The sequence below is a fragment of the Pogona vitticeps genome, chromosome 1 (assembly GCF_051106095.1).
Source record: "Pogona vitticeps strain Pit_001003342236 chromosome 1, PviZW2.1, whole genome shotgun sequence".
Classification (NCBI taxonomy): Eukaryota; Metazoa; Chordata; class Lepidosauria; order Squamata; family Agamidae; genus Pogona; species Pogona vitticeps.
In genome coordinates, this window is record NC_135783.1 from 159,226,874 (window position 1) to 159,251,716 (window position 24,843).

The window sequence follows — 24,843 nt, forward strand, 5'->3', positions numbered from 1 at the left end:
CCAGGGAAATCCCATATACCCCAGTCAAGAAATTAGAAATGGAGGGGATGATGGGTCAGGCAATCCATGAAATGGAGAGAAGATGTTGGTGACTGAAGGCAAGGTGAAGATGAAAGGCGGGAAAGGAAGTAACCATGTAGGGTCATCTGGGTCCTGGAAGATGGGGCCATCTATTGCTGTGGAGGAACATCCAAGATAGTAAAACACCCTCTGTTTCCAGAGCACTGGCCCTTGATACGAAGACCTGGTTTCAGTGAGGGGGAAGGAGGAGGACTGAGCAAAGTTACTGTAAGTTACTTCCTTCCAGAAGGTTCACAAGGACTAAGAAAGCAACTGATGAAAATGTGAGGAGGGATTTGGAAGGTGGGTGAGGGGTACAAAATGGGGAGAAGCAAGAAGTAGTTAGCTCTAGTTACTCTCAGGAGTCACTGAGCAAACCTGGAATTCACAATGTAATCTGCGTATGCCCCGGATCTATGCTGGGCTGTGAGTCTTCTGCACTGTCCATGACGAAGGTGTGCTTAGCTTGAGGAAGTGGATTTCATCCACAAAAGCATGCTGCTTAGTGGTCAAATAAAAGGTATCACCCATTCTTGCACTGGAGAATGGAAAGTTAATTTTTTGTTATTTTATTCTTGGAACTGTTCTCAAATTGCTTAAACCTCTAGCTTCCTTTTGGTTTTGTAGTAGCTCCACACTTCTTACCCATTTTAAACTTTGTTGTATGTTGGAAATTGTTTGAAACCTTCTTTTTCTTTTTTTTTCTTTTCCTTTTTTTGTCTTCTGCAACTTTCTGTTTTTCTTCTCTTTTTAAAATAAAACTGAAAAAAAATCTTATTCAGTTTCTGGGAAAAAGAGGGTTGAGGGTACTCCAAAAACAAACAAACTGTCTTCTGTAGTTTTGAGCAGTTGTGGGTGTTTTTATAGTTCCATTCTGCAAGTTTGGCATGCCAGCTTAAGCAAGCAACCTTGTGATTTTTGCACAATTCCCAAGAGCACGGAAGAAGGAGGCAGGCTCACAGTGACCAGACAGGAAGACTTCCCCAGCCAACAGCACAATTGTGTTCAAAAGCTTTTCAAAATCCTGACTACTAGACTCAAAAAATAAGAAACAACATAGTTTTAGAAGATAATATCCCCAAAGATGTAGCCTGTGTCTTCATCCTATGATCCTTTCCACAGCCAACTCCTCTAAAACAAGTGTGACTGTACCAAAAAGAGGGTGAAGACAGGCAGTTAGATTTTCTGTATTATAAAACAGACTCCCCTCCTATCCATATTGTATACCTCAGCAAATATGATGAGACAAAGAAACAGCACAAGCCAACACTTGAATTGTGTGGTATTCATCCCCCACCATTTAGTGAAGCTATACCCTCATGACTATTAAACTAACTATGTAGGTTACATTTACCCTGCAATTTTACCCTAATTATAATCCCAATGTAATGTAGTTATATCTTAATTGTTGGGAAGAATTATTAGTTACAAGTTACTAGTTGTTTCTAAATAGAGATGAATTAAGTCATCCCCTTTTGTACAAAGTTGTCCGCATGTACACGTTCCCTCCCGCCATCCTCCCCCTGGCCAGCTGGCCCACTCACAATCCATCGTGTGCTGCTGAGGTCCTCTTTCTCCAGCGGTGTTCCAGTCTGGGCAGGAGCTCAGGCTGCCTTTCCCTGCCTCCTCTGGCAGCTGACCACACAACGGCTGTGCAGGGAGAATCCCCATCCCACCTCCTTGTCTGAGTGATCAGCTGCCAGAAGAGGCAGGGAAAGGCAGCCTGAGCTCCTGCCCAGACTGGAACACCACTGGAGAAGGAGGACCCCAGCAGAGCACAACGGATTGTGAGTGGGCCAGCTGGCGGGGGGGGATGGCGGGAGGGTGCTGTTGACGACTTTGTACAAAGGGGCACAGCTTAATTCGTGCCCATCTCTATTTCTAACTATTTGCTTTCAAGCCCTGCAACAGATGGAACTGTCAATCATATTCAAAAGCGAATATCATCTCTTCACCACTTCATATTAGTTGACGGAGGATAACAGAATAGATAGACACCTAAGTGGACTGTAATTGGTAAACTTCATTTTGTCCCTTTCTCTTAATTAGTGATCTTGTTATATAACTATGCAATGGCCTGAGGCATGCACTTGACTTCCAGGGTGGAACAACTCTACCATTCCACAAAAATAGGGGGAAAGCAATTGTTTTTTAAAAAATGGATTGCTTTGTGTGTGTGTGCTAGTAACCTTATAAAAGTCAGACTCCACTACAAAAAAAAAAAAACAAACCCAAAGGAATGGATTCTGGCAACACATCCCTACTCCAGCAAGAACAGAGTGTTCTTTCCAATATTTTTTTAGCTGTAGAGTGTAGTGGTCCTCTGAGAAAATAACAAAGTGCTTAAAAACTAGATTTTAGTGTTACACAACAAAGAGAGACAGAAAATACTTCTGACTGTCCTTTTACATTTTTCGTTGCCAAAGTCAGCTGGTTGCAACTGACTGAATTTTATTTTCTTCCTACATAGCTATTAATTACATTTACACGAGAAAAATACAGTAAGACAAAACATTTTATCAAGCACATGCTCCCTAACTACTATGCAACAGGACTGCTGAAGTAGGAGGTTAAGTAACCACATTTCTGTTGTATAATTCGTTGCTTTCCATGTGCTCCAGCCAATCAAATGTTCCAATAAATACAATGTGCTAAAAGAGTGTCTTTTGTAACAGATAGTTATATGAGACACAAATGCTGCTATCGAGCTTTGTAACATTGCATACATTCTTCTATATGAAATTTCAAGACACACCATTCTGGGAGTCAAGTCAGCCTGGAAAAATAATTCAGTCAACATGGGAGGATACTTGTGGAAGAAATTACAATTAAAGAGATAGCGTGAGTAACATTTAAACCTCTTGCCGTGCATTGAAATTTGATCTTCCAAAAATGCTGGAAAATATCGTCATTATCAAGAATAAATTAAAAGAGAAAAAGGAAGGACTGTGTGTAGCTCCTTCAGGACAGAAATCACATTTTCCTTTCTAGGCTTCCATATTTATATAAAGAGTTCCTTTCAGTTTATTTATTTGTCAGAAAACTGTACCACACTGCAGCATTTTTACAGACACAGGTTTCTCTTTACTGATTTGCTGCTGCAGAATACAGAATGCCTTTGCTGAAGCAACATGAAGGGCAGCCTATCTGGATGTAATTTATCAGAAGCCACATCCTTTTTAGGACTGAAATCTCCTCTGAAATGAGGACTGTGGATTTAGACTGAAGCAGACTAAGCATAAAAGGTTTTTTCATATCATGGAATGATTCAACAAAACTCCACTGTTGTTGCGCTGAGATGGAAATGAGTCCCTCCTCGCCACTTCCCTGTGTTGTGTTTCACCACAGTTAAATCCAGGAACAATGCACAACATGGTCATTCACTGATGCGTGCACAACAAGCTTTCACTTTGTTGGGCTGCAACAGTTCACAACTGAGGATTCAGGAGCATCATCCCTTTGGTGTGGATAAGGAAATGTCATTTAATCATTATTTTTAAGAGGTCACTCTGTGGAAATTTTAGCTATCTATTTAAAATTCTGCATGGATATTTTATTTATTTAATTAAAATATCTCAAGATTTCCATCAGAAGCACAGGTAGGTAACCTTAGACAGGTGAGAATGTTTTGGTTTTTATCTCCTTTCAGCACAGCATAGCCAATGTTAATTGTAGAAGCTGTAGGTCAAGACATTCAGAGAACCCAAGGTTGACCATCTTGGTGTGTGTTTGTGTGTGTGTGTACACGCATGTGCGTATGCATCCATGTGCATGTAGGCTTGTAGGCACACACCCCATACACGTGTATGTGTGGGACTGTCTTCGCACTTGATCCAAATAGTGCAACTCATGCAAGACATGAGCATCCAGACTCCTTTGTAGGTCCTCCTACTTGACACATTTATAGCTCCAATGGATTTGCATTCAATGCCAGTAAGACCTTCAGAGAGGTTCGAGCTACTGCTTTGACCCATAAAGCCCAATATAGCACAGGAGGACCATATCAAAGCCCCTGAATCCATGCTTTACATTCTGAAGCGGAAGGGCTCTGCTTTCTATAGGGCAACCTAGTGAGACTTATTTGGTTGTGTGCTCACCATGTGGAAAGGTTTTCTCAGTAAGATTAGATGGACTTTTAATCCTGGATGTTTCTGCCGCAGACTAAAGACTTAAAGCTGACTCAGGCATTTGGCCCCTACTTGTTCCTTCCAAGAGAACTGATCTGTGATGGCTCATTTGGACATACAAGTTTGTACTGGATGCAGTTGTAAACAAGTGTATGAATCAGTCTTCAGAATGTGCAACTTTATTTATTTATTTATTTATTTATTTATTTATTTATTTATTTATTTATTTATTTAATGCATCTATATACTGGTGACAGCACAAAGCACTACTTTAAGTGGTTTACAGAAGCACAATATAACAGTAACCAGCCACTCAACATTAAACATTTCAAAACAAGCAATATGTTTTAAGAAAACCCAAAATGGTGGCAACAGACATAGAATAGCTTAAGATGGGATGCTTTTGAAAGCCTCTTGAAACAGGACAGTCCTTAGTATCCTCTTAAAGGCTTGTTTGTTCCTTCCAGTAGAGCTTATGTGTGATGGGTCATTTGGACATATAAGTTTGCATGTGCTTCCTCATTGTAGGAATGCTCATATTAACAATCCTAGACATTAATATTATTACGGGTATAATTATGTGAATACGTTCTGACCTCCTATGACTCTTCAATTTATTAAACTATTTATGGCATGGATTAAAGGTTGAAGTGCAATGAAAGAAAGTCAATCATCCCAATAAAACTAGGGACTCACTTCTCTTTTATCCCAGGATAAATCATTAAGTGAACAATAGTAAGTTATCTCTGTAGTAGCCATATTTGTCTGTGCAAGCATATTCAGACAAGAGGCAAAAGAAAAACAGAAACAAAACATGAAGAAGGCAACAACATTGTGGTACTTTAAAGACTAACTGCTATATTTTAATGTGAGCTTTCATGGATTAAGTCCACTTCCACAGACATCAGAGTGAGAGACTACATGGCAAACATTTAAAGATGGTCCCAAGTGAAAGAGACAATGGTTGCTTAGTTGACACAAGTTGTGTAAGTTGACATTTCACACCTAGTAATGACTTTACCTTATTTCATTCATAATTTGCTAACAGCTCTCAATGTACTTCTAGAGGGGCAATGGCAGCCAAATAATAGACTCTTGCAATAGGAGTATGTTTCAAGCAGTCAGTAATAATCCTTAAAAATAAGTGGCAGTGGTTAGTTGGGAAGGAACCTAGTCTATGGAAAATAACAGCAGATAATAACATAATTTTTGTAGTATTTTACATTTGGTAGTGGCTTAAGAATCTGGCTGGATAGCTCAGTGAGTTATGTTTCTGGCTGTGGAGTCAGAGGTTGGGAGTTCAGTTCTCTTCTGTGCATCCCAGAAGAATCAGCCTGTATAGCCTTGGACAAGCTGCACAGTCCCAGGATGCCTCCAGAAGAAAGGAATGGTAAACCAGTTCTGAATATTCTCTACCTAGAAAACCCTGGAAAGAGTCACCATAAGTCAGAATTGACATGGCAGCACACAAATATTGAGAACCCTTAACTAATATTTAATCCATTGAGATAGGTATCAAGTATATGTATATATTTCATCTCAGCAGTACCCCTCTGGATCCTTGTTCTGTAATGTTTCTTCTCCAGGATAACAACTTTCAAATTCCAAGAAGAGTGTCCAGGTAGATTGAAATGATTTGAAGCAGGTTTCCTTGTATTGCCATTCCTGATGTCCAGTCTATGCCCATTAATTCTTTTCCACAGAGATTGTCCCATTTGTCCTATGCAGACTGCAGAGGGGCATTTTTGGCAAAAGAAATGCCATGAACAAGTAAAAGTAAGTTATTTATAGAAGGTGAAATGCATAGTTCTGTTGAGAAAGGCAATGAGCTGAGAATGATTGAAGAAAGCCAGCAAGGGATCTGTGTGTGACTAAAACCCTCCACAGGTTGCTGTCCTCTGAAGATACCGTCCACAGAGACTGGCGAAACGTTAAGAAGAACAACCTTCAGAACACAGCCAAAGAGCCTGAAAAACCCACAACAACCTCCACAGTTTGCTTTTTAAATTGGGTTAAAAAGTGGGATATCTACAATGTTGTTTGTGTAAACAAGCTGAACAAGTGAACACAGCTACAATGTCCTGATGCATGACGTTTCCATCAAGGTGGTGTACAAGCTCCACTTCTTAAGTACAACTTGACTGACAAGTAGTACAAGATTAACTGAAATTCTAAGATATTCTAATAAGATCTTTGGCTCTCTTTTACTTAGAAAGAGACTAGATCAAGGAAGAAAATAGTATGTACTCTAATCATGGGCTATCAGTAACACTTATTTCTGTACAGTGGGGTCTTGACTTGAGAACTTAATCTGTATTAGAAGGCGGTTCTCAAGTCAAAAAGTCTGTAGGTCAAGTCTCCATTGACCTACAGTGCATTGAAAACCGATTAATCCCGTAACAGGCCGTTTTTGTTCCATTTTGGGTTTTTTCTGGTCTGTAAGTCAATTCTCAGGCTGCAAGTCAAACCTAAATTTTGCGGCCAGAGAAGTCTGTAACTCAAAAAGTCTGTAAGTCAAGCTGTCTGTAAGTCAAGGGTCCACTGTATAAGACTGCAGCCTATGTACTTGTTTTATTTTACGAGTATATAATAATACAGGAAGTTCTTTTTTATGTGAGGGTCTGCCTCTGGGTGTCAGAGCCGACAACAGTACAATGAGAACCTACACAAGAAAAGAGCTCTGTTATAGAGCATTCTTTCCCCCATCTGCAGAATACATTTCCTACAGAAATCCAATTTATTGGTAGTTTGAGACACTAGGCTAAGATTTTTTTTCCAGCAGAGTTAATTCCTTGATTTCCTTACCTGTGTCACTGTTTCATTGCTGGCTCTGAATACCATTTACATGTCTTTATAGTCTAATATTTTCACATATTGGCTTGACTTTGGCTGTTTTACTTCTTTTTTTGTTATAATCTATGTGATTTTCTTGACTGTTTTTGTTTTTATATTTGTAAACGGCTTCCAGGGTATTGCCAGTTCATGACTATAAAGCATTTCAAATGAAATTTTAAAATACTGTAGCTTTGATAAGCAATATATTTTAAAGGAACTAAGATAGGTATTTTATGTCTTTTCCATGGATCGAAATATGCAATACATGTTTATATATGTGCTAACTGGGTTCTGAATTCAATAAAGAATGTAAATTGGCTGGCCGCATATACCACTTTGGGGTGGTTTGGGACTGAATGATCACAGATTGAAAGTACCGCATTACAAGGAGCCATGCTGCATGCCACAAAGTAGCCATATCACATGAAGTGCTTTGGGGAAAGGGTGAATGAAGGGATAATAATATACCTTTTGCAATGAAAATAATAACTGGAAGCATAATGTTTCCTCTGTATTTTGGAGAAGCCTGAAATTGCTAAAAATGTGCACTGTGAAGGGATCTCTTTTTTTCCAATTTTTAGGTAATTTTTCTTCCCTTTTTTTAGGTAGTTGATTTTTTTAAAAAGGAATTTAAAAGAAACAGGGAAACAGTTTTCTTTGTCTTGTTCACACTCTGAAGGTGAGAGCTTAGAATTCTTATTAGGCTGCCTTCTAGTGTCAAGAAAGCCTAAACTGAGAAGAGTAAAGAATTTAGCAAACATTCACATTCCGAATGGAGAACCATCAAATATTTTGACACATCTTTTTTTTTTTTAAATAATTTTATTTTATTTAGGAACAGGGATAGAGGGTACAGAAAGAGGGGATAGGAAAGGAAAAATGGTTTTGGGGGATAGGAGAGCATAAAGTATAACATCATCCAATCAATTCATATTACTAATACATATCAACTTTTTGCTTTTTCACAGTTTGATTACCCTCCTGCTTTTATCTTATCATTTAATTTTAATTTTATTCTATGTTATTCCAACATTGTCTGGTAGCTGCTGCCATTTATACAATACATCCCATCGTTCAGTTTCTTTTTGAATTAAACAGTCTTTCAGCCCATCTGACAGAATATCCATTTTTTTCACTTCCCATATTTTCACCATAAAATTATCTGGTTTCAGTATCTCTGCCTCCTTAAGATTTTTGTCATAATGCTTTTTAATTTTGGAAGCTGCATGGGTCACTGGATAACTCTCTACTGCATTCATATTACCTGGTGTCATGTCTAATACAGACGATTCTAAAGTCTGTACAACTTCATTTAAGTTTTGTTTGGCATCTACTGTCCCCTCTTTCGTCCCTTTCATCAAATTTTCTATTTTGCTAAGACCTGCATTCACTTGCTGGAACCCTGTTAATATTAGCCTTTGTATATTAATCTGCCATTCCTTTTCTATTTCTTGCACCACTATTCCAGAACTTTGGGATTGAACAGACCAAGTCTCCATTTGTTCTTTTGAATTTTTGGGGTCCATCTCAGGCTTTGGGGTTTGTATAAATACCACAATAATCACCCCCTAGAAATCCTTCCACAGTTTCCACAATTTTATCAACAATTCAAACCCCTCATCATAAACCTCCCCTTAGATCTCCCTCCAATCTTTGTCCAAATATTGTAGTATAAAAATCAACTTTTAGCCCAGCAAATACAATATCAATTAGAACCGTGACGCAGTTATTTCTTCTTCTCCTGAGTTCAGCAAGCTTCTATTATTAGACTCACACGCGGTCTGCAGTCTGACAAACAAAACAACAATCACAGAGTCTCAAACTGTCCAGTAGATTGTCCTTGAAACTCGTCTTGTGATCTTCATTAACCCCTTAATGCTCCTGAGTCCAGTCGGCCACGTCAGCTCCTTCTCCCGAAAACCACCAGATTCTATTATTTATAGTTCACAAAGTCCAGAGAAGGCAAAGAGTAACGTATCCCAGCCACACTGCATCCACCGAAGTCTCTTAAATCCAGTCAGACGGTGTTGCTGTCTGGGATTCTTCTCCAGAAACATAAGATTTATTTTTCCATCTCAGACTCTCGGCTTTAGAATCAGCCTGGCGTTTTAACAGTTCACTTGGAGAAGCTTAGTTTCGCTTTTGAGTCAGACTGATAAGATAAACCCGCCGCTGTATTTATTCTTTCCGCCAAATATTTTCATTCTTATTTCAGCTTAATGAGGCTGTTTCATAAATCAGAGGCTTCGGCTTACTTACTTGTTATATATTTTTAGTTTATATTGATTGCTCTCCTCTCCCCCGGTAAAGGGTTCCTCGCGGCTCAGTGCCAAAAAATGGCGCCCGCTCCAGTCCGTGCACAGTGATTTCTTCAGAAGAAAAAAGTCCGGGTCTGCCTCCCTTTCTTCTCCTTCTGCTGCTCACCATCTGCTTCAGAGAGACTTCTTCTAGACTCTCCTTTGATTCCCATTTCAAAAGGGGGATCCCGGACCGGAGGGTTCCAGCTTTTTCCAGAGAGAGCTCCTCTCTGGAGTTGCTGGCAGCACCGCAACAAAGCCCCGCCTCCAAATATTTTGACACATCTTAAAGGCTTGGCCTTAACCTAGAGGTACACTTTCTGCTAAATGGAATTAGCTACAAAAGACATCTTTGATAACAGCTCATCTTCCTTGTTTGTCTTTCAGCCTTAAGCATGCCTGCACACAACAAGCTGAAGATTTTCGTCATGCTACTGACGCTGGTCACCTACACAGTCACGATAGTGATGAATGCGGCAGCTGGTTCAGGAGCATTCACAGGTGAAGCTAAGAAGTGCATGTTATAGATTTGTATAGAAATGACTGCCTATGTAGCTGTCTCGTTTTTGTGGAAATGCTTCATTTATCTAAATATAATAAACCACTAAAACACAGCACAAAGTGTTATAAATTTCCCCCAACTGTCTTGAGCCTCTCAAATACTTCTTGAGGTCAAAATGGATCTCTTGGGGCCTCGGAGCCTAGGGATGGAGGGGAAAGGGTTTAATTTATTTAAATTAAATATTAACATCCACAACTGATGGCATCATCACCATTTATGACCATGCAGCTGTGCACAGGATTTCAGCTGCTGTTAAATGTTGCATAATACATGGATTTCAATATAAACTGTGCAGAGATGTTTTATTGTATCAAACAGTATACATGTATTCCAATAACAGAGAAAATAAACAAAAAACAAAACCCACTCCTATATTTGGAATCCATCCCTTGAATTCTATGAATTGCTCATGAAAATTTTGTGCCTGGTGATCAGGAGTTCTTTCCCACACTGTGTCTCCTGGGAGAAGAGTCAGTCTATGTAGCCTTGGGCAAGCTGTATAATCCCAGGGCATCCCCAGAAAGAGGAAATGGTAAACCTAAATATTCTCTGTTTAGAAGGGGTGCCATGTTGGAATCAACTTGATATAAAAATCATCATTATAAGGACAGAACCTGAAATTTACATAGGAATTTCTGTAATTCTGTCATGTGCCTGCATTTGGAATATAGCCTTCAATCCAATTGCTAGTCCAACTAAAATTACCATTGAATTGTTGGAATTGACATCAGTGTTGATTTATAACTAAGTCTAGCAGTTGCATTGGTGCTGTTCTGATCACAACAGCTCTCTCTTACACAAAAAGAAAGGATACCAAAATATTGGAAAAAGTAAAGAAAAGAGCAATGGCAATGCAATCCTGAAAAATGGCAAATTACCTATGTGTCAGTGTTATGAGGCAACCAATGAACACTGTTCTTCACAAAAGAAACAGCTGGTGCATTTGGAGAGCGCAAAAACCAAGACTCTAAGGTGGCAGTTGTGCATGTTGTGTGGTTGCACCAGCTACAACACGTTAATGTTTCCCACAATATCTGAATAGAGCAGGATCTGGAACTTTGGCTTATTTCTCCCCTGAGAAGCTAAGGGAAGAACCTGCACTTTGTTCTCTTATTTTTTTTTTCCCCTCTGGCTTCTTGGGGAAGACGTATGTCAGGGCCAGTTAAATCAATACATCATAATAAGTCTGTGGTTTGTTTAGGTGTGAAAAGACATGTCAGTAATCCCCCAGAAACAGAACTTACTGTGATGCTTAAAATTGGATTTATGTTTAAGTATTCATTCTTGCAGGTGTATTTCACACCACAGTGGGAAATATCTCATTCCACCATGACACAGACCTCACACCAGCATCCTGGACTTTCTTCATTTGGAATCTTATCTTTGTATGGCAATATGCCTGGTTGGGTTATGCATTATCAGGACTCTGCAGAAGGTACTGCTTTTTCATTGCCTTGAAGTAAGACTGCTTCTAAACCAGGGGTCTCCAAACTTTTCAGCGTGAGAGCCACATCATATATGTTCCACAAAATTTTGAGGGCTGAAGGAAGACGTGCACGTATGCACACACTCCCTCATCTGTGCAGTCCTTTGCATCCACACACATGCACGCACACACACCAGGCCAGATAAAAAGGCAAGGCGGGCTGGATGTGGCCCGTGGGCCGTTGTTTGGAGACCCTTGTTCTAAAGTGAAGGGATATTGAGCCAATAGCATTGTTGTAGGCTTGAGGGATTCTCTCTTGAGCTCAGTTTTCTTCAAGAAATAGGCTAAGAGAAGGGCTGGCCTCACTAAGAACGAATGGGAAGCCATGGCTTGGGGCAGTGGATTCCACTATAACAATGACTGTAGCACCATTGTCCTGCTACTAGTCTTCAGCCCAAATCCTTTTGCCTAGTTATGCTGGCATGACACAAATGATATAACTCTGGAGGCAAATTGCCATAAGTTAAGAAATCACCATAGGCATTATCTATTACATACTGAGTTGTGTGATTCAACATGCAACTGAGAATATCTATGGTAATTTCCTAACTTAGGCAAATTTAACTTCAAAGGTTCTAACATTGTTTTGTTGATACACAACAGAGTTTTGGCCTTCAACTCTGCATAGTTTCCGAGACTTAAAATTTTTATATAAGTATGCAGTATATTATTTTGTTTGTATACCATCTTCTTTTTGGAGTATTTTGGGAATATTTGAATATTTGGGCTTCCTCATGGCATTTCTTACAGTTACATATCAGTCCCAAATCTTCACTGGCACTGATTCCAAATGGTGGCCTGTCAGGCAACACTAGAAATGAAGATCACAACAAGACATGAACAGAGTTTTTCTGGAAGCTTGGTTTTAAGGACTGATATAGCCCTGAAATGAACCATGGAATCCAATTGGTAAAAGGAAATAATTATTCATATCTTGAAATGGGTACCTGAACACAAAAAGGAACCAGGCCATGAATTAAGTTCAGTAATCTATGGGCTGGTTTAGTAGATATGGGGACGTCACTTCACGTAAAACACAATTCTTCCATGGGAGATATTTCGAAGAGAAAATAAGAGCTGATCATCATAAATGACCACTGACACCAGTGTATAGATAATGTAGGAGTGGTGTACCAATGGCTAGTATGTTGCTGCCTAAATGCAGAACAGAAGGGAAATTGTGTAAACTTCATTCTCTTGCTTCAAAAGGTTCCCAATGTGATTGGCTGCATGATCAAGCTCATTATCCATCCAGGAATGGGCATGTAGTGGGGAGGGAGCCTGCCAGAGCTGAGGGGAAGTTTTAGTTATTTTCTTTCCATTCCACTTGTGGGCAACAGGATTCTGGTCATTATCCAATGCTCAGTGATATTTTTCCTGAATTTTGCATTTGTTCCATCAGGAATGAATTTGGCTGGGTCTACATATGGCCAGATGTACTACCCCTCTCTTTTTACCTAATATGGATGCTGAGCAATGCTCTAAACATTGGATGGCTATTTCTGTGGGACTCACTGTAAGTAAATACTCTTGGAAAACCCCTGTAGGGTTTTAGATTTTTCTAAAGTTCTTCCAGAAGGGCCATTGAATTGACTTTCCTCTTACGTTTCCTGTGCTTTCATGTCCAATGGTATCTCATGGCCCATGTAACACAGCCCTCTCTGACAAGGTGCTCTCCAGTTATTTTGGGCCATAATTCCCATTATCCGCCATCAGCATTTCCTTCTGGTAGAGGATGATGGCAATATTTTATCCTATACTGGAAGCCGCCTAGAGTGGTCGAGTAGACCAGATAGGCGGGGTATAAATAAATAAATAAATAAATAAATAAATAAATAAATAAATAAATAAATAAATCTCGAGGGTTGATCCTCAGAGTGTGAGAAACTGATTTAATGGGGCATGTCCTCCAGTTCGGATATCCAGTACAACATGCTAGCAAAACACTAGCCATTATTATATCTTAACTACTATTTCTCCAAAGAACTGTATGCGCCATGCATAAGAATAGGAGCAAACCCATCCTGTGAGTTAATTAGGTAGACTGAGGCACTGTGACTGGTCCAAGGTCAAACACTGCAGCTGCCAAGGTGTTAAACCTGAGTCTCCGGTCTATACCACATTGGCAATTCAGTGTGAATTTAAGGCAATGGCATTCATTTTTAGCTTTCAACCATATCAGGACCAGCCCAAGACATGAACTAAGATTAGCAACCCCTCCAAAAACAAGCAAACAAAAAAATTGTTCTTCAAGTGCATGTGTAGCAAAACATACAGAAAAGAAATAGTGGCCCACCTACTCATTGGGGATGGGAACATGGTAGCAGATGATGAAGAAAAGGCACTTAGATACTCATATCCTACTTTAGCTGTGTTTTCTCTTCTAAGACAATTTATGATCCTCCTGCTAAATGTGAAGTACAAGTGTAGGGGACAGGATTGCATCTTGAGATTAATAAACAAATAGTTCAGAAATATGTTATTATTTTGAACAAGTTCAAATTTTCAAGGCCTGATGAACTACATCCAAAAGTATGGAAGGAATTGGCTGAAGAACTCTCAAAATCATCATCATCATCATCATCATCATCATCATCACCACCACCACCACCACCACCTGGGAACTACAGACCAGTCAGCTTGACATCACTCCCACATAAATTTCTGTAACAAATTATACAGCAGTCACTCTACAAGCACCTTGAAAAAAAATGCAGTAATAACTAGAGGCCAACTTGGACTTATTAAGAACAAAGCCTATCAGACTAATCTTATCTCATTTTTTCTGACCAGGTAACATCTCAGGTAGATGATAGGAATGTTGTACATGCAATATATCTGACTTCAGCAAAGCATAGCTACAAGATGTGAGATACTTGGTTTATTAATACTATGTAAAAGAAGAATCTAGGAATTGTTGTAGATCACAAATTGAATATGAATCAACAGTGCTGTGTGGTTCATATTCCATTTCTGAAGAAACAGTTCCAAAAAAAAAAAAAACCACGCAAATGCTATTTTAGGTTGCATTAACAAAAGTATAGTCTCTAAATCCCATAAAATAGTAGTTCCCTTCTATTCAGCTCATCTACTGTGTCTAGAAATGGAATACGTTTAGAGGAGGGAATCAAGGATGATCAAAGGACTGAAAACCAAAGCTGATGAGGAAAGACTGAAAAAATGGGGCTTGTTTGGCCTTGAGAAAAGTAGACTATGGGGAGATCTGACAAAACTTTTCAAATACTTGAAAGACTGTCATACAGAGGAGGAGCAGGATCTGTACTCAGTCACTCCATAATGCAGGGCATGTAGTAATGGGCTTAAGTTAAAGGAAGCGAGATTTCAGCTGAATATCAGGAAAAACATCCCAGCTGTTAAAGCAGCATGACAATGGAACCAGTTATCTCAGGAACTGGCGACCACTCCAATGCTGTAGGAATTCAGGAGAAAATTAGACAATCATCTGATAGATACATTTTGCTTTGGATTCCTGCATTAAACAATGCCTTATAGACTCCTTCCAACTCCATTATTCTGTGATTTGTATTGATATATGAATCTTTCTTCAAGATAGGCAATGGGTCAGTGGCTTCTATGGTACTTGAAGACCATCGGTTAGCTTGAAGAGGTGCAGGCCAGGCCAAATTGTGCTCAGTCTCTCATCCCACATCTTGCTACCTCATTCTTTTAGTAGAGAAGTTCACCCTAAGCAATACTTTTTAAAGTCATTATTTTTCCATAGTGAAGCTTCTTTATTGAAATTAATGTATGAGCACTGAAATTCCTCATGTTACCTCATACATGCTTTCTCTTCCAGATATTTCAGTCCAGCCCTGATCCTCCTGGGACTTCTCACTGTCACCAATTACATGGCTCTCTTCGTTTCTCATCGGGCTTTGTACCTTCATACGGCTTGGTTACGTAAGAAGAGCAAAGTAGATCTCTGGCTGGTCCGGATCTTAGTATGCTTATTTGGCATTCATTACAAAGGTTGAACTAGGGGGATGTGGGGCTGTGTTTCACAGACTGTTTCAAGAACTGTCTTCTCTCAGGGAGAATCTAAGAGAGGCCGTGTGACAGGAATTAGGTGAGGCTTCAGCCAATACTGCACAAAGTCAGAACCAAATGTGGATAAGGCCAGACTTTCACTCTTGTGCTTTCTGCTGACCCCGTTTTCTCTCTGCCTTTCTCCTTTCTAACACCCGTCCCGCCAGTATCTATTTCTTTCACTCCTTTCCCTGGTGATGCTGTTGAGAGAACAGATTGCTCTTCCCAGAAGTCTGAGCTAAATGATACCAGATGGCTTCCAAAATTAGGTCAAGGATTGAAAATTGCCTACCCCTGACCTAGGGAGACAGTATTCAGATGTAATGTGGCCAAATAGTGAACAAAGCCCCTGTATGAGTTTTAACTGAATCAGAGTGGATACTCATTTCAATATCCCTACCTAATATTTCAGTTCCACCTGTGGCCCAGAGCTGTAACTAGGGCGAGGCAACCAGAGTTTTGACATAGGGCACGACAATATTGCTGCTGGAAAGGCACATACATACTGTTGGCGTTCGCTGCAGGAAAGATGCACATCCCACTGGCCCTGAGAGGATATTCCCCATCCGGATGCTCCTCTCCAGGAAGAAGGAAACAGATGGGATCTGCATGGTACCTAAAAGGCCATCACAAATGGAGACTGAGCTGTTTCTCCCGTTCCTCCATGTTCTCTCCACACATGCCTCTTGCACATGATCTGTGTTTAACCAATAAGTCAGTAGAGCGCTGAGCACCAGAAATGGTAGTTATGGCCCTATTATGGCCTGAGGATCAGCATGCTTGACCAGTCTGCAAAGTCACAAACTAATTTCCCTGGGGCCTATGTTAACACGAGAAGGCCATTCTTATTTCACAGGAATGCTTAAAATTATCTGCCAGTTCCTTGACTTCCTAATTACTGCAGCCCTGTAGAACTACATGGTTATACTGTACACACATTCCTTTGTTCAGGTAGCTATCCATGTGCGGCTGTCCGCACACAACAACAGAGACCTCTGCCAATGTATCCTTTGAATCCTGTGGCATATCGAGAGAACTTGGGCAAGAGAGAAAGGGTTAGTCTCAAGACAGGAGTCCCTTTCCGTTTGAGTTTCCCAAAGCTAGAGCACCAAGTGAGGGGTTTACTTCCTGTCCTTGAAACCAACAGGATGGGTGACAAGAAAGAGCTCCTCGTTTGGAGGTTTTCTGGACTAATTGCAGCCAATCACACTTTGACTGTCTTTCTCAGCTCCCCACTTCCCCACCCTCAAAGAGGACCATGGAAAGTCAAAACTGCCCAAAGGGAAGTGGACAGGTAATGTGCCCAATGCCGTCCTCCATTTCTTCACTAACCCTATCCGTTAAATCCCCTGTTTCTTCCTGCCTGAAATACCCCCCCAAAAAAACCCTTCATTTGTCCTGATTTGCATCTGTGGTCCATATCATCCCTCTAGATGTTACTGGGCTAGCTTGGATGGCAGCATAGACGTTTTGTCACTCTGAGGGCTGTTCCACACCCCAAATTCTGCTTTCTCTTTCTAATACATCTCCACTCCATCCTTCTAGCTAAACTTGAGAAGGAGAGAAGGCAGGACCCTGATACAATGGGGAGGAGCATCAACATTAAAAATCAAGGAACCCTGTTCTGTCGGTTGAGCCAAGGCAAACAACTACCAGAGGGATGCGGGATTTGGATAGTGCTACCTCTGGAGGAAAGACCAATTCAGGATGGGAGGAACAGGGGTATAAAAAATATGGGCAACAACCCCTCTAGGGCCATCCTTTTGCACGGAGAAAAAAATTAAGACAAAGAATGAGACTCAGTTCAGATAGATGTCACAGCAAGCCTGGCTCCTGAAGAACCACTTTCCCTCTGGTGAGGAAGGAGTTTCCTGATAAAAGAGTCAGGGAGTTTGTGCTCATTATTATTCTGTATGTCTTGAACAGCCTTTGGTCTCTCCTGGGTTAATGCAGAGATAGAGACTTTGACGCTATTTAAAAGGTCCACAATTTTAGAATATGTTTATAACATAGCACACACAAGCAGCTCGCTGCTGTAGCTAAAAGGGTGACTCCTCTTTCTCAGAGGAAGGAGTAACACAGAGTGCCATGGGGACATCCACCATGCTACTGCCATAGAGTTTAGCCACAAAAATTGAGAACAAAACGCATTACAGGTGGTTTCGCTCCGGTGTGCAACAACATACAAGCCATGTTTTGGAATGCAGCACTTCAGGCAGGCTCTTGGCCCCTTCCAGTGGTGCTATGAAACTGCAGTAACTTTAGGTGAGGTCGTTGTTGTGCTGCATACGGCTGCTCATTATTTTCCTCTCCCCTTTTTCTTTGATTTCTGTATATGATAGGTGCAAAATGGAATTGCTGTATATGCCACTTGGACCACAATAGCCACCCTCCTGAACTTTACAGTTGTTCTGATCTATGATGGGTACATATCCAATAAGACTGCAACCATCATCTCTCTGTGCATCTTTTTCTTTGAGCTGATAGTCTGGTAGGTAGTGCTGTAAGACCAGACCTGGACTTCATAGACCTCTCTCTGTGTGTGTGTGTGTGTGTGTGTGTGTGTGTGTGTGTGTGTGTGTGTGTGTGTGTGTGTGTGTGTGTGTGTGTGTGTGTGTGTGTCTGTGTGTGTCTGTGTGTGTGTCTGTGTATCTCTGTGTGCGCACGCATGCTCTCTCTCTCTCTCTCTCTCTCTCTCTCTCTCTCTCTCTCTCTCTCTCTCTCTCGTGTATGCATGAATGTGTGCATGTACACGTGCACACACAAACACACACAAATCCATGTATGTAAGAGCCTGATCCCATTACTAAAAAAACCCTCTATTTAAATTGAGTTTAGCATGTTTTAGAGCAGTTTAAAATTGGGTGCTTACACAAGGTATTTGCAAGTGTGGATTAATTTGAAAGGGATCGTGTCTTTTTTTGTGCATCAGCAAGTCTTTATATTTCTCCACCAGAGGACTGTTTATTTCACCATGGAATCAATTCATTGAAATCGATTTGACAGATGTGAACACCCCTGTCCATGTTATTTTTTAAAATCCCTGCTACCTAATACAACCCTAAACCAGATACCAGGAATTAAAAAATAAAAACAAAAACATTGCCATCCCTTGTGTTATCAGCTACCCATAAGGAAAAACAGTTGGGGCTTTGAAATGCATGTGTGCTTACACACAAAAAACACATTGGGATTCCAAGGGCAGAAGTACAAATGGAAAATGAGAGGCATTCAGCCTACAAATAGAGAGAAGGAGGGGGAATCCCAATGTGGTACATGTGTGTGTGCGTGCGTGCACTTGTTTGCCAACATTTCAAAGTCCTGACTGTTTTCCCTTGTGGGACATCATTATTTGAGATGCATGCGTACATGCTCACACCCACACCACACACTGGGATTCCCTCGCCCCCATAATTCACACATCAGAATAAGTCAATAACAGGATTATCACTACCTCCCCTCACTTTTCTGTCTCTAGTTTTCTCACACAAAACCATAAAAAGATCACAGAGGCAGGACCAGAGGAAGGAAGGAAGGAAGGAAGGAAGGAAGGAAGGAAGGAAGGAAGGAAGGAAGGAAGGAAGGAAGCAAGCAAGCAAGCAAGCAAGCAAGCAAGCAAGGAAGCAAGCAAGCAAGCAAGCAAGCAAGCAAGCTAGCTAGCTAGCTAGCTAGCTAGCTAGCTGTGGACTAGAATGTTACTCCCATTGCACCAAGTATGATTGGCAAACTCTCATATTAATTCACAGCTCCCGTGAGAACACTGATCGTGATTTCAGACACAATACAGGCTACAAATAAAATAACAGCAAAGCTGAATGTTCCAATTCAGCTCTCCAACATAGCCACATCCACAAACAATTTCGTAGCATAGTCTTTACATTAGGAAACAGATGTGTGCTGACAGAGTCCCTCAATAACACAAGCTTAGAAGGTAACAAGATAAAACAAGTATTTTAAAAAGGGCCATCAGTGACGTTCAGAATGCTACATCACCTGTTAATTAAACTATTTGTCTTCTGATCATGGTATTTCCTTAGAGATGGATTCATCAGAAATCAGATCTGAAAAGTAATACATTTCTGTTTACCTTCCAATTAGCTATCACAAAACAATGTGTTTTAAGTGAAAAAAAAAATAAATGAGGAAAAGCATGTGCTGTGTCAAACAGATGTCTTTCAGCAACTGAGGGAACACTGCTTCTAACTATACGCTAAGCATGTTCTGTAACTCAACTCTGAAACTTCACATAATCAGTTCCAAAGAACTAGTTATAAGACATAAGACATAAGACATAAGAAATTTATTTGTCATTGCGCTCACAAGTGGGTGCAACGAAATGAGGTGCTCTTCCCCAAGGTAAAACTGGACAACACTACAAAAAAAAAGTTAAAATATACACAACTTTCACCATCCAAATATAGATACCCCGTTTTCTCTCAGCAATTAAAATCCACCAAAAACCTATGGCCCCGCATTTAAACTCAATACTGCACTTGGGTATATGGTATACTGTTTTGCACAAAACCAAGAAATATTCTTCCAGCAGAACCCATTTTTATAGACTAGGCTTTAACCAAAGCATCTGATAAAAATGTGTTCTGCTTCAGAAAAGCTGGCGTTTCCCACCACATAAAAAAGTTGCTTTCTGAACAACAGCTCCCAGAATTCCCCCAGCCAGAATGGTGATTAGAAATTGTATTACTCTTTAAGGCGCTTTACGAGTTATTTGATTATATTAAAATTGGCTGCGAACATGCCATGCAAAACAGGCCCAGTTCTCCTCACCCTCTCATGCCAGTTGGCTCTGCCTCTCCTGGCCATCCTCCCTCCCCCCTTGATTTGGACTCCTGCATGGTCAAGTGGGCTCCCCTTGTCAGATCTTCCCCCTCATCAATCTGTGAGTAGTAGATGGGGGGGGGCAGAAAATGACAGAGGAGGTGGAGGGGGGGTTCTTGCTGCCCCTTTCATAAATTGATAGTTGCCTGAGTTGACAGATACAAGACTAGGACCTCTGTGCATTTCCCCAGTTCTGGCCTTAGAAGAGTTGGCTTGCAAAGATGAGAGGATGGGCTTTTTATTTCATTTTTAATATTTCTGCCAACAGGTTTTATTTGGAGAACATTGTATTTGATAAGTACGTGCGTTACAACCTCACTGTCTATCCAGTGGCTATTTTAGCATTAAGTGGCATTCTCCAGAAAAATAGTATTTCTTCCTCTCCAGATGCAAGCGTCATAATTACAGGTGAGTCTTCCATAGTCCTAAAATGTTGTTAAACCTAAACCTCCAGATTCTTCACATCATACAGTATATTTTACTCCTAGCATTCAGTATGTTCAAGCTGGCCAAAATCAAATCAAATCAAATCAAATCAAATCAAATCAAATCTCTCCTAAAGTGACAGTAGAGAACCAGAATGATGAGACATTTGGCAGAGGTTTTTGCAAATCTGTAACAATAGTCTATCAGTGAATTAGTATAATTTCATTCGTTCATTCACCCATTCATTCATTCAATTTATAGGTTGCATTTCTCACGACGGGAGGGAACCCAAGGCAGCACAATTGGAAAAAAAAAACCTAAAACAATTAAACACAATGTAATATAACATTTTTAAAAAAAATTATTTTAAAAAGTAGCAATGCCAACAACATTTAAAATCATAAACACTTCAGACAGCTAAAGGGAAAACATATATATGCAGCCTGGCTAACAAGGAATGTATTGCCTTGTGGAAGCAAAGGAGGAAGAGGTCTAACCTGGCTTTCCCAGAGAGAGCATCCCAAAGGCCAGAAGCAACCACTTAAAAGACCTTTTTTTCTCACATCCTGAGAAAACAAGACAGTGAGGGCCATGGGACCAAGAGGAAAGCCTCCCTGGGTATCAGAGTTACAGACATCTATTCCTGCATCTCTGTCTCTCAGTCCTGCCAACCTCTGTAAACTTGGGTCTCTAGTTGTGCTTTTTACACAAGAGGCCATAAATATCCCTTGGTTAAAGTAGCAATTATGGGGCAAGCATTGAGGAGAATGTGGGGCAGATTTATAACACCTTGTAGTATTTCAGTAGATTGAAATGGCAGCTTTCTCCAGCAGGTTGAGCAGAGGTGGACTGCTTTGTACAGGGACTCCGAGCTTTATGTTGCTTCTGACTGTATTTGTTTAAAAAAATCTGGTAGCGAAGGAAGGAAGGAAGGAAGGAAGGAAGGAAGGAAGGAAGGAAGGAAGGAAGGAAGGAAGGAAGGAAGGAAGGAAGGAAGGAAGGAAGGAAGGAAGGAAGGAACCCCTCTCACAATATTTTTAAAAGCTGGATTATTTCCCCCAACATCTATGTCTATGTATCCCTATGTTTCAAAAAGAGGGAAATGTCCACAAAGAGAAAAATATTTCCATTCAAAGCAAAATGTTAGGATTGAAACTATACCTCAAAAACAAAAAAACTGAGCCCACACTCCCTTCCTCATTCAAAACATGGGCACATTGGAACATTTTTTTTATACCGAACTCCACTCCAAGTAAACACAAGAGGCAAGTTATTTTATTTTATTTCCTAAATGAGCAGATGGTGTCTGGGGGATGGGGTCTGTTTGCCTTTGATTAAAGCCAGTAAACACAATGGTTTCCCGAAATACACATCAAGAGAACTGGACCAGTAAAGATTCTACAACTGTGAATTGGGCTGTGCTCAAATCTGCTCTTATGAATGTGAATTGGTGTCACGTATGGTGCTTTTTTCCTGTTCTTTCACATCACTAGGGGTCTACTATATACAAAGATTATATTATGTTGTAGTGTTTACTTGGAGTGTATGTTAAGGTACAAAAAGCATGCATTGGTGTATCCATTTTAGAGGGGCTTGATCTTTGATTTTGGAGATACAGCTTCAGTAACAATTTTTGTTCTAAAGAAAACTGAAGGGGTTTCCACCCACCCCTTGGGGAATTGTTATATTTAGAATGCCATTTCTCACAAGAGTGCTTTCTTGTTCAAGGACAGTATAAGTTTGGAAATCATGCTGTCTGCAATATAGCATTGCCTTGTACTAAGAAGGAGCTCATTCCATTCTGAGAATCAAAGCCAACTACAACTCCAGTTTCCAGTACTGGAGAAAACATTCATTTTAGTAACCATCACATAAAGATTCCAAGGTTTAAAAGAGTAGTTCTTAACCTTTGCCCCTCCAGATGATTCAGGCTTCAAGTCTCAGAGACTCCTGTCAACACAGTCAATGACCAGGGATTCTGGGAATTGAACTTCGAAATATGGGAAGGGCCAAAGATTGGAAATTATTTTATTTATTCATTTTTTCCATCTTTTACTCTGCCCATCTAGAGTCAATGAAGGGCAGCTTACATTCTGAATATAAAACAAAATTTAAAACACACAATATCAAACAACATAGAGATAAGCAAAGTCCAAGATGGTAAGACATAGGGAATTAAGAAATGGAAGGGGGGAAGGCCTGCCTGAAGGACCAAGTCTTCAGCTTATTCTTAAAAACTCCTAGCAAGGGTGCCAGGTGAATCTCAAGGGGCAAGATGTTCCAGAGGTGAGGGGCCACCACCGAGAAGGCCTAGTTTCTAGTTCTCTCCTGCTGGGCCTACCTCAGGGTCAAGCCCCTCAGCCACCCAGCCTGGCTAGATCAAGGGATACAAGTAGAGCTATGTGGGAGCAGGCACTCTGTCGGGCATCGAAACCACTGGGCTGTAGGAATTAATGAATCACACAAACACACACCTATGGAATGGGACACAGAATGGTCTTCAGTGGGATGAAAAATACCCTGAGATACTCACAGGGCCAGCCCCTCCATTGGGCAGAGTGAGGTGAACACTTCTGGCAGGAGGTTTTGGTTTCCATGGAAGGGCAACAACTTGTTAGTTAACTAATACATTCACTAATGAAGGTGGCAGATCTGTAAAGAGGAGTGTGCCTCTCTCTCCCTCTCTCGTTTTCTCCTGCAATAAATAAGGAGCACTTTTAAATTTATTTATTTACCTGTTTCTTTGTTTGTTTAATAGCTGTGCTCCTGGCCGTGACATGTGTCATACTGTGCAGTCGGCTGGGCCTCATCCTTTGGAGACACAACAAAGAGAAGTTGAAGGAACCGGTTGCTCCAACTGAAGCCCTGTGAATATGACTCCTTCCAATGTGAAAAGAATAATCTGGCTGTCAAAGAATGTCATTAATATTCAGATGGTGTCTCTGAAGCCTGGCTCACCCAACAGAGAAGCAAGATGCACATCCCATGCAGTGATATTTTACAAAGCAACACGTGTCAGCTGCAGCTGGCTGAATCATGGCTATCCCTTCTCTGTCATCTTCAGAACTATCTTCCATCTTCTGGGTGAGAGTTTGTGGGGCCGGGGGAGGGGGAGGAACTTTGCAGAACACCACACAGAAAGTCTTGTGTGTCTTATACACACACTGATCTTGCAGCTCTGATAGTGCTCTCCTTCTGAAGTCACAACTGGCAGTATGGAAAGCTGACCTTTGAAACAAGTCACACAAGGAGTGCAGGGGCTAGCTTTAATCTAGAATGCTGCTCCTGAAAGTGTTCAGGAGTCCCAATTCTGTATTAAAGGAAGGTCTGCATTCTTTATGTACCGCGTTCTCAAAGAGAATAAGTTTTCTTTCTTTCTTTTCCCTTTCTTTCATTTTTTGGCTGCGGCTGTAAATGCATTAGCAGCGGTTGGCAGAGGAATGTAGCTTCAGGAGCACAGGTGTTGCCCACCCTTGGACTGCAAATACAAACTATCCAAGGATGAAGATAAGCATCCAAAAGCAATTAAATATAGGAACTTCAAAGGCTTCTCTCTTTTTTCTAAGAATGTGTGGTGTTTATTCCAGAAGAGTGTAATAGGTTAATACTGAGCATACAGTTGTTAAATATAAGTAACTACTCAGGAAGCAAACGCAAAACAAAAGATTTTTAAAAAAATACAGAAAATGAATCTTGCTGCTTCAGGAAATCTATTCAGAGATACTACGGTGGGGGTGGGGGTGGGGGTGGGGGAAGAACCCTAAACTTGTCTACAGAAACCAGAAAGGCTGGCTTCTGTGTAAGAGAGTGTGCTGGTAGCTGTGACAAACCCAGACCTACTGGAGGATGCCACACTTTCACTAAGCTGCCACCAACCATTCCCTATAAGAAGTCACACAGACCAGGGATGGATTTTCAACAAATAAAGGAATAAGGTTTATTTAAACAACACACAGGGAAAAATAAAAGGATCAAGTGAATAAGATACAGTAACGTGGCTTAGTCTCAATCATACATACACACAGTTTGGTTCACACAGAACACTTAACTTGAAGCACAGACCCTGAACCTATCAGTTCTGGCTAACCATACAGACACCTGAACCTATCAGGTTGGTACTGACTGACACACAGTAGTACCCTGTCTGACACACAGACTCCCACTCAA

General features: G+C 40.6%; 1 protein-coding gene across 3 annotated transcripts in view; it reads left to right on the forward strand.

The window, feature by feature from the left end:
- Window positions 1–24,221, forward strand: part of LOC110084221 (uncharacterized) — a 42,795-nt gene extending 18,574 nt beyond the window's left edge. The window contains exons 1-9 of one of the 3 annotated variants that reach the window (XM_073003754.2): window positions 2,516–2,901; window positions 9,707–9,820; window positions 11,172–11,316; window positions 12,770–12,883; window positions 15,185–15,329; window positions 17,757–17,905; window positions 20,519–20,658; window positions 23,435–23,760; window positions 24,100–24,221. In XM_073003754.2, the coding sequence (XP_072859855.2) occupies window positions 9,715–9,820; window positions 11,172–11,316; window positions 12,770–12,883; window positions 15,185–15,329; window positions 17,757–17,905; window positions 20,519–20,658; window positions 23,435–23,547 (912 nt within the window). In that variant the 5' untranslated portion in view covers window positions 2,516–2,901; window positions 9,707–9,714 and the 3' untranslated portion in view covers window positions 23,548–23,760; window positions 24,100–24,221. Of the gene's footprint in view, window positions 1–2,515; window positions 2,902–9,706; window positions 9,821–11,171; window positions 11,317–12,769; window positions 12,884–15,184; window positions 15,330–17,756; window positions 17,906–20,518; window positions 20,659–23,434; window positions 23,761–24,099 lie in introns of those variants that run through there. The other 2 variants (XM_078377460.1, XM_073003748.2) reach the window with 2 other exon arrangements.
- Window positions 24,222–24,843: the final 622 nt, after the last annotated feature.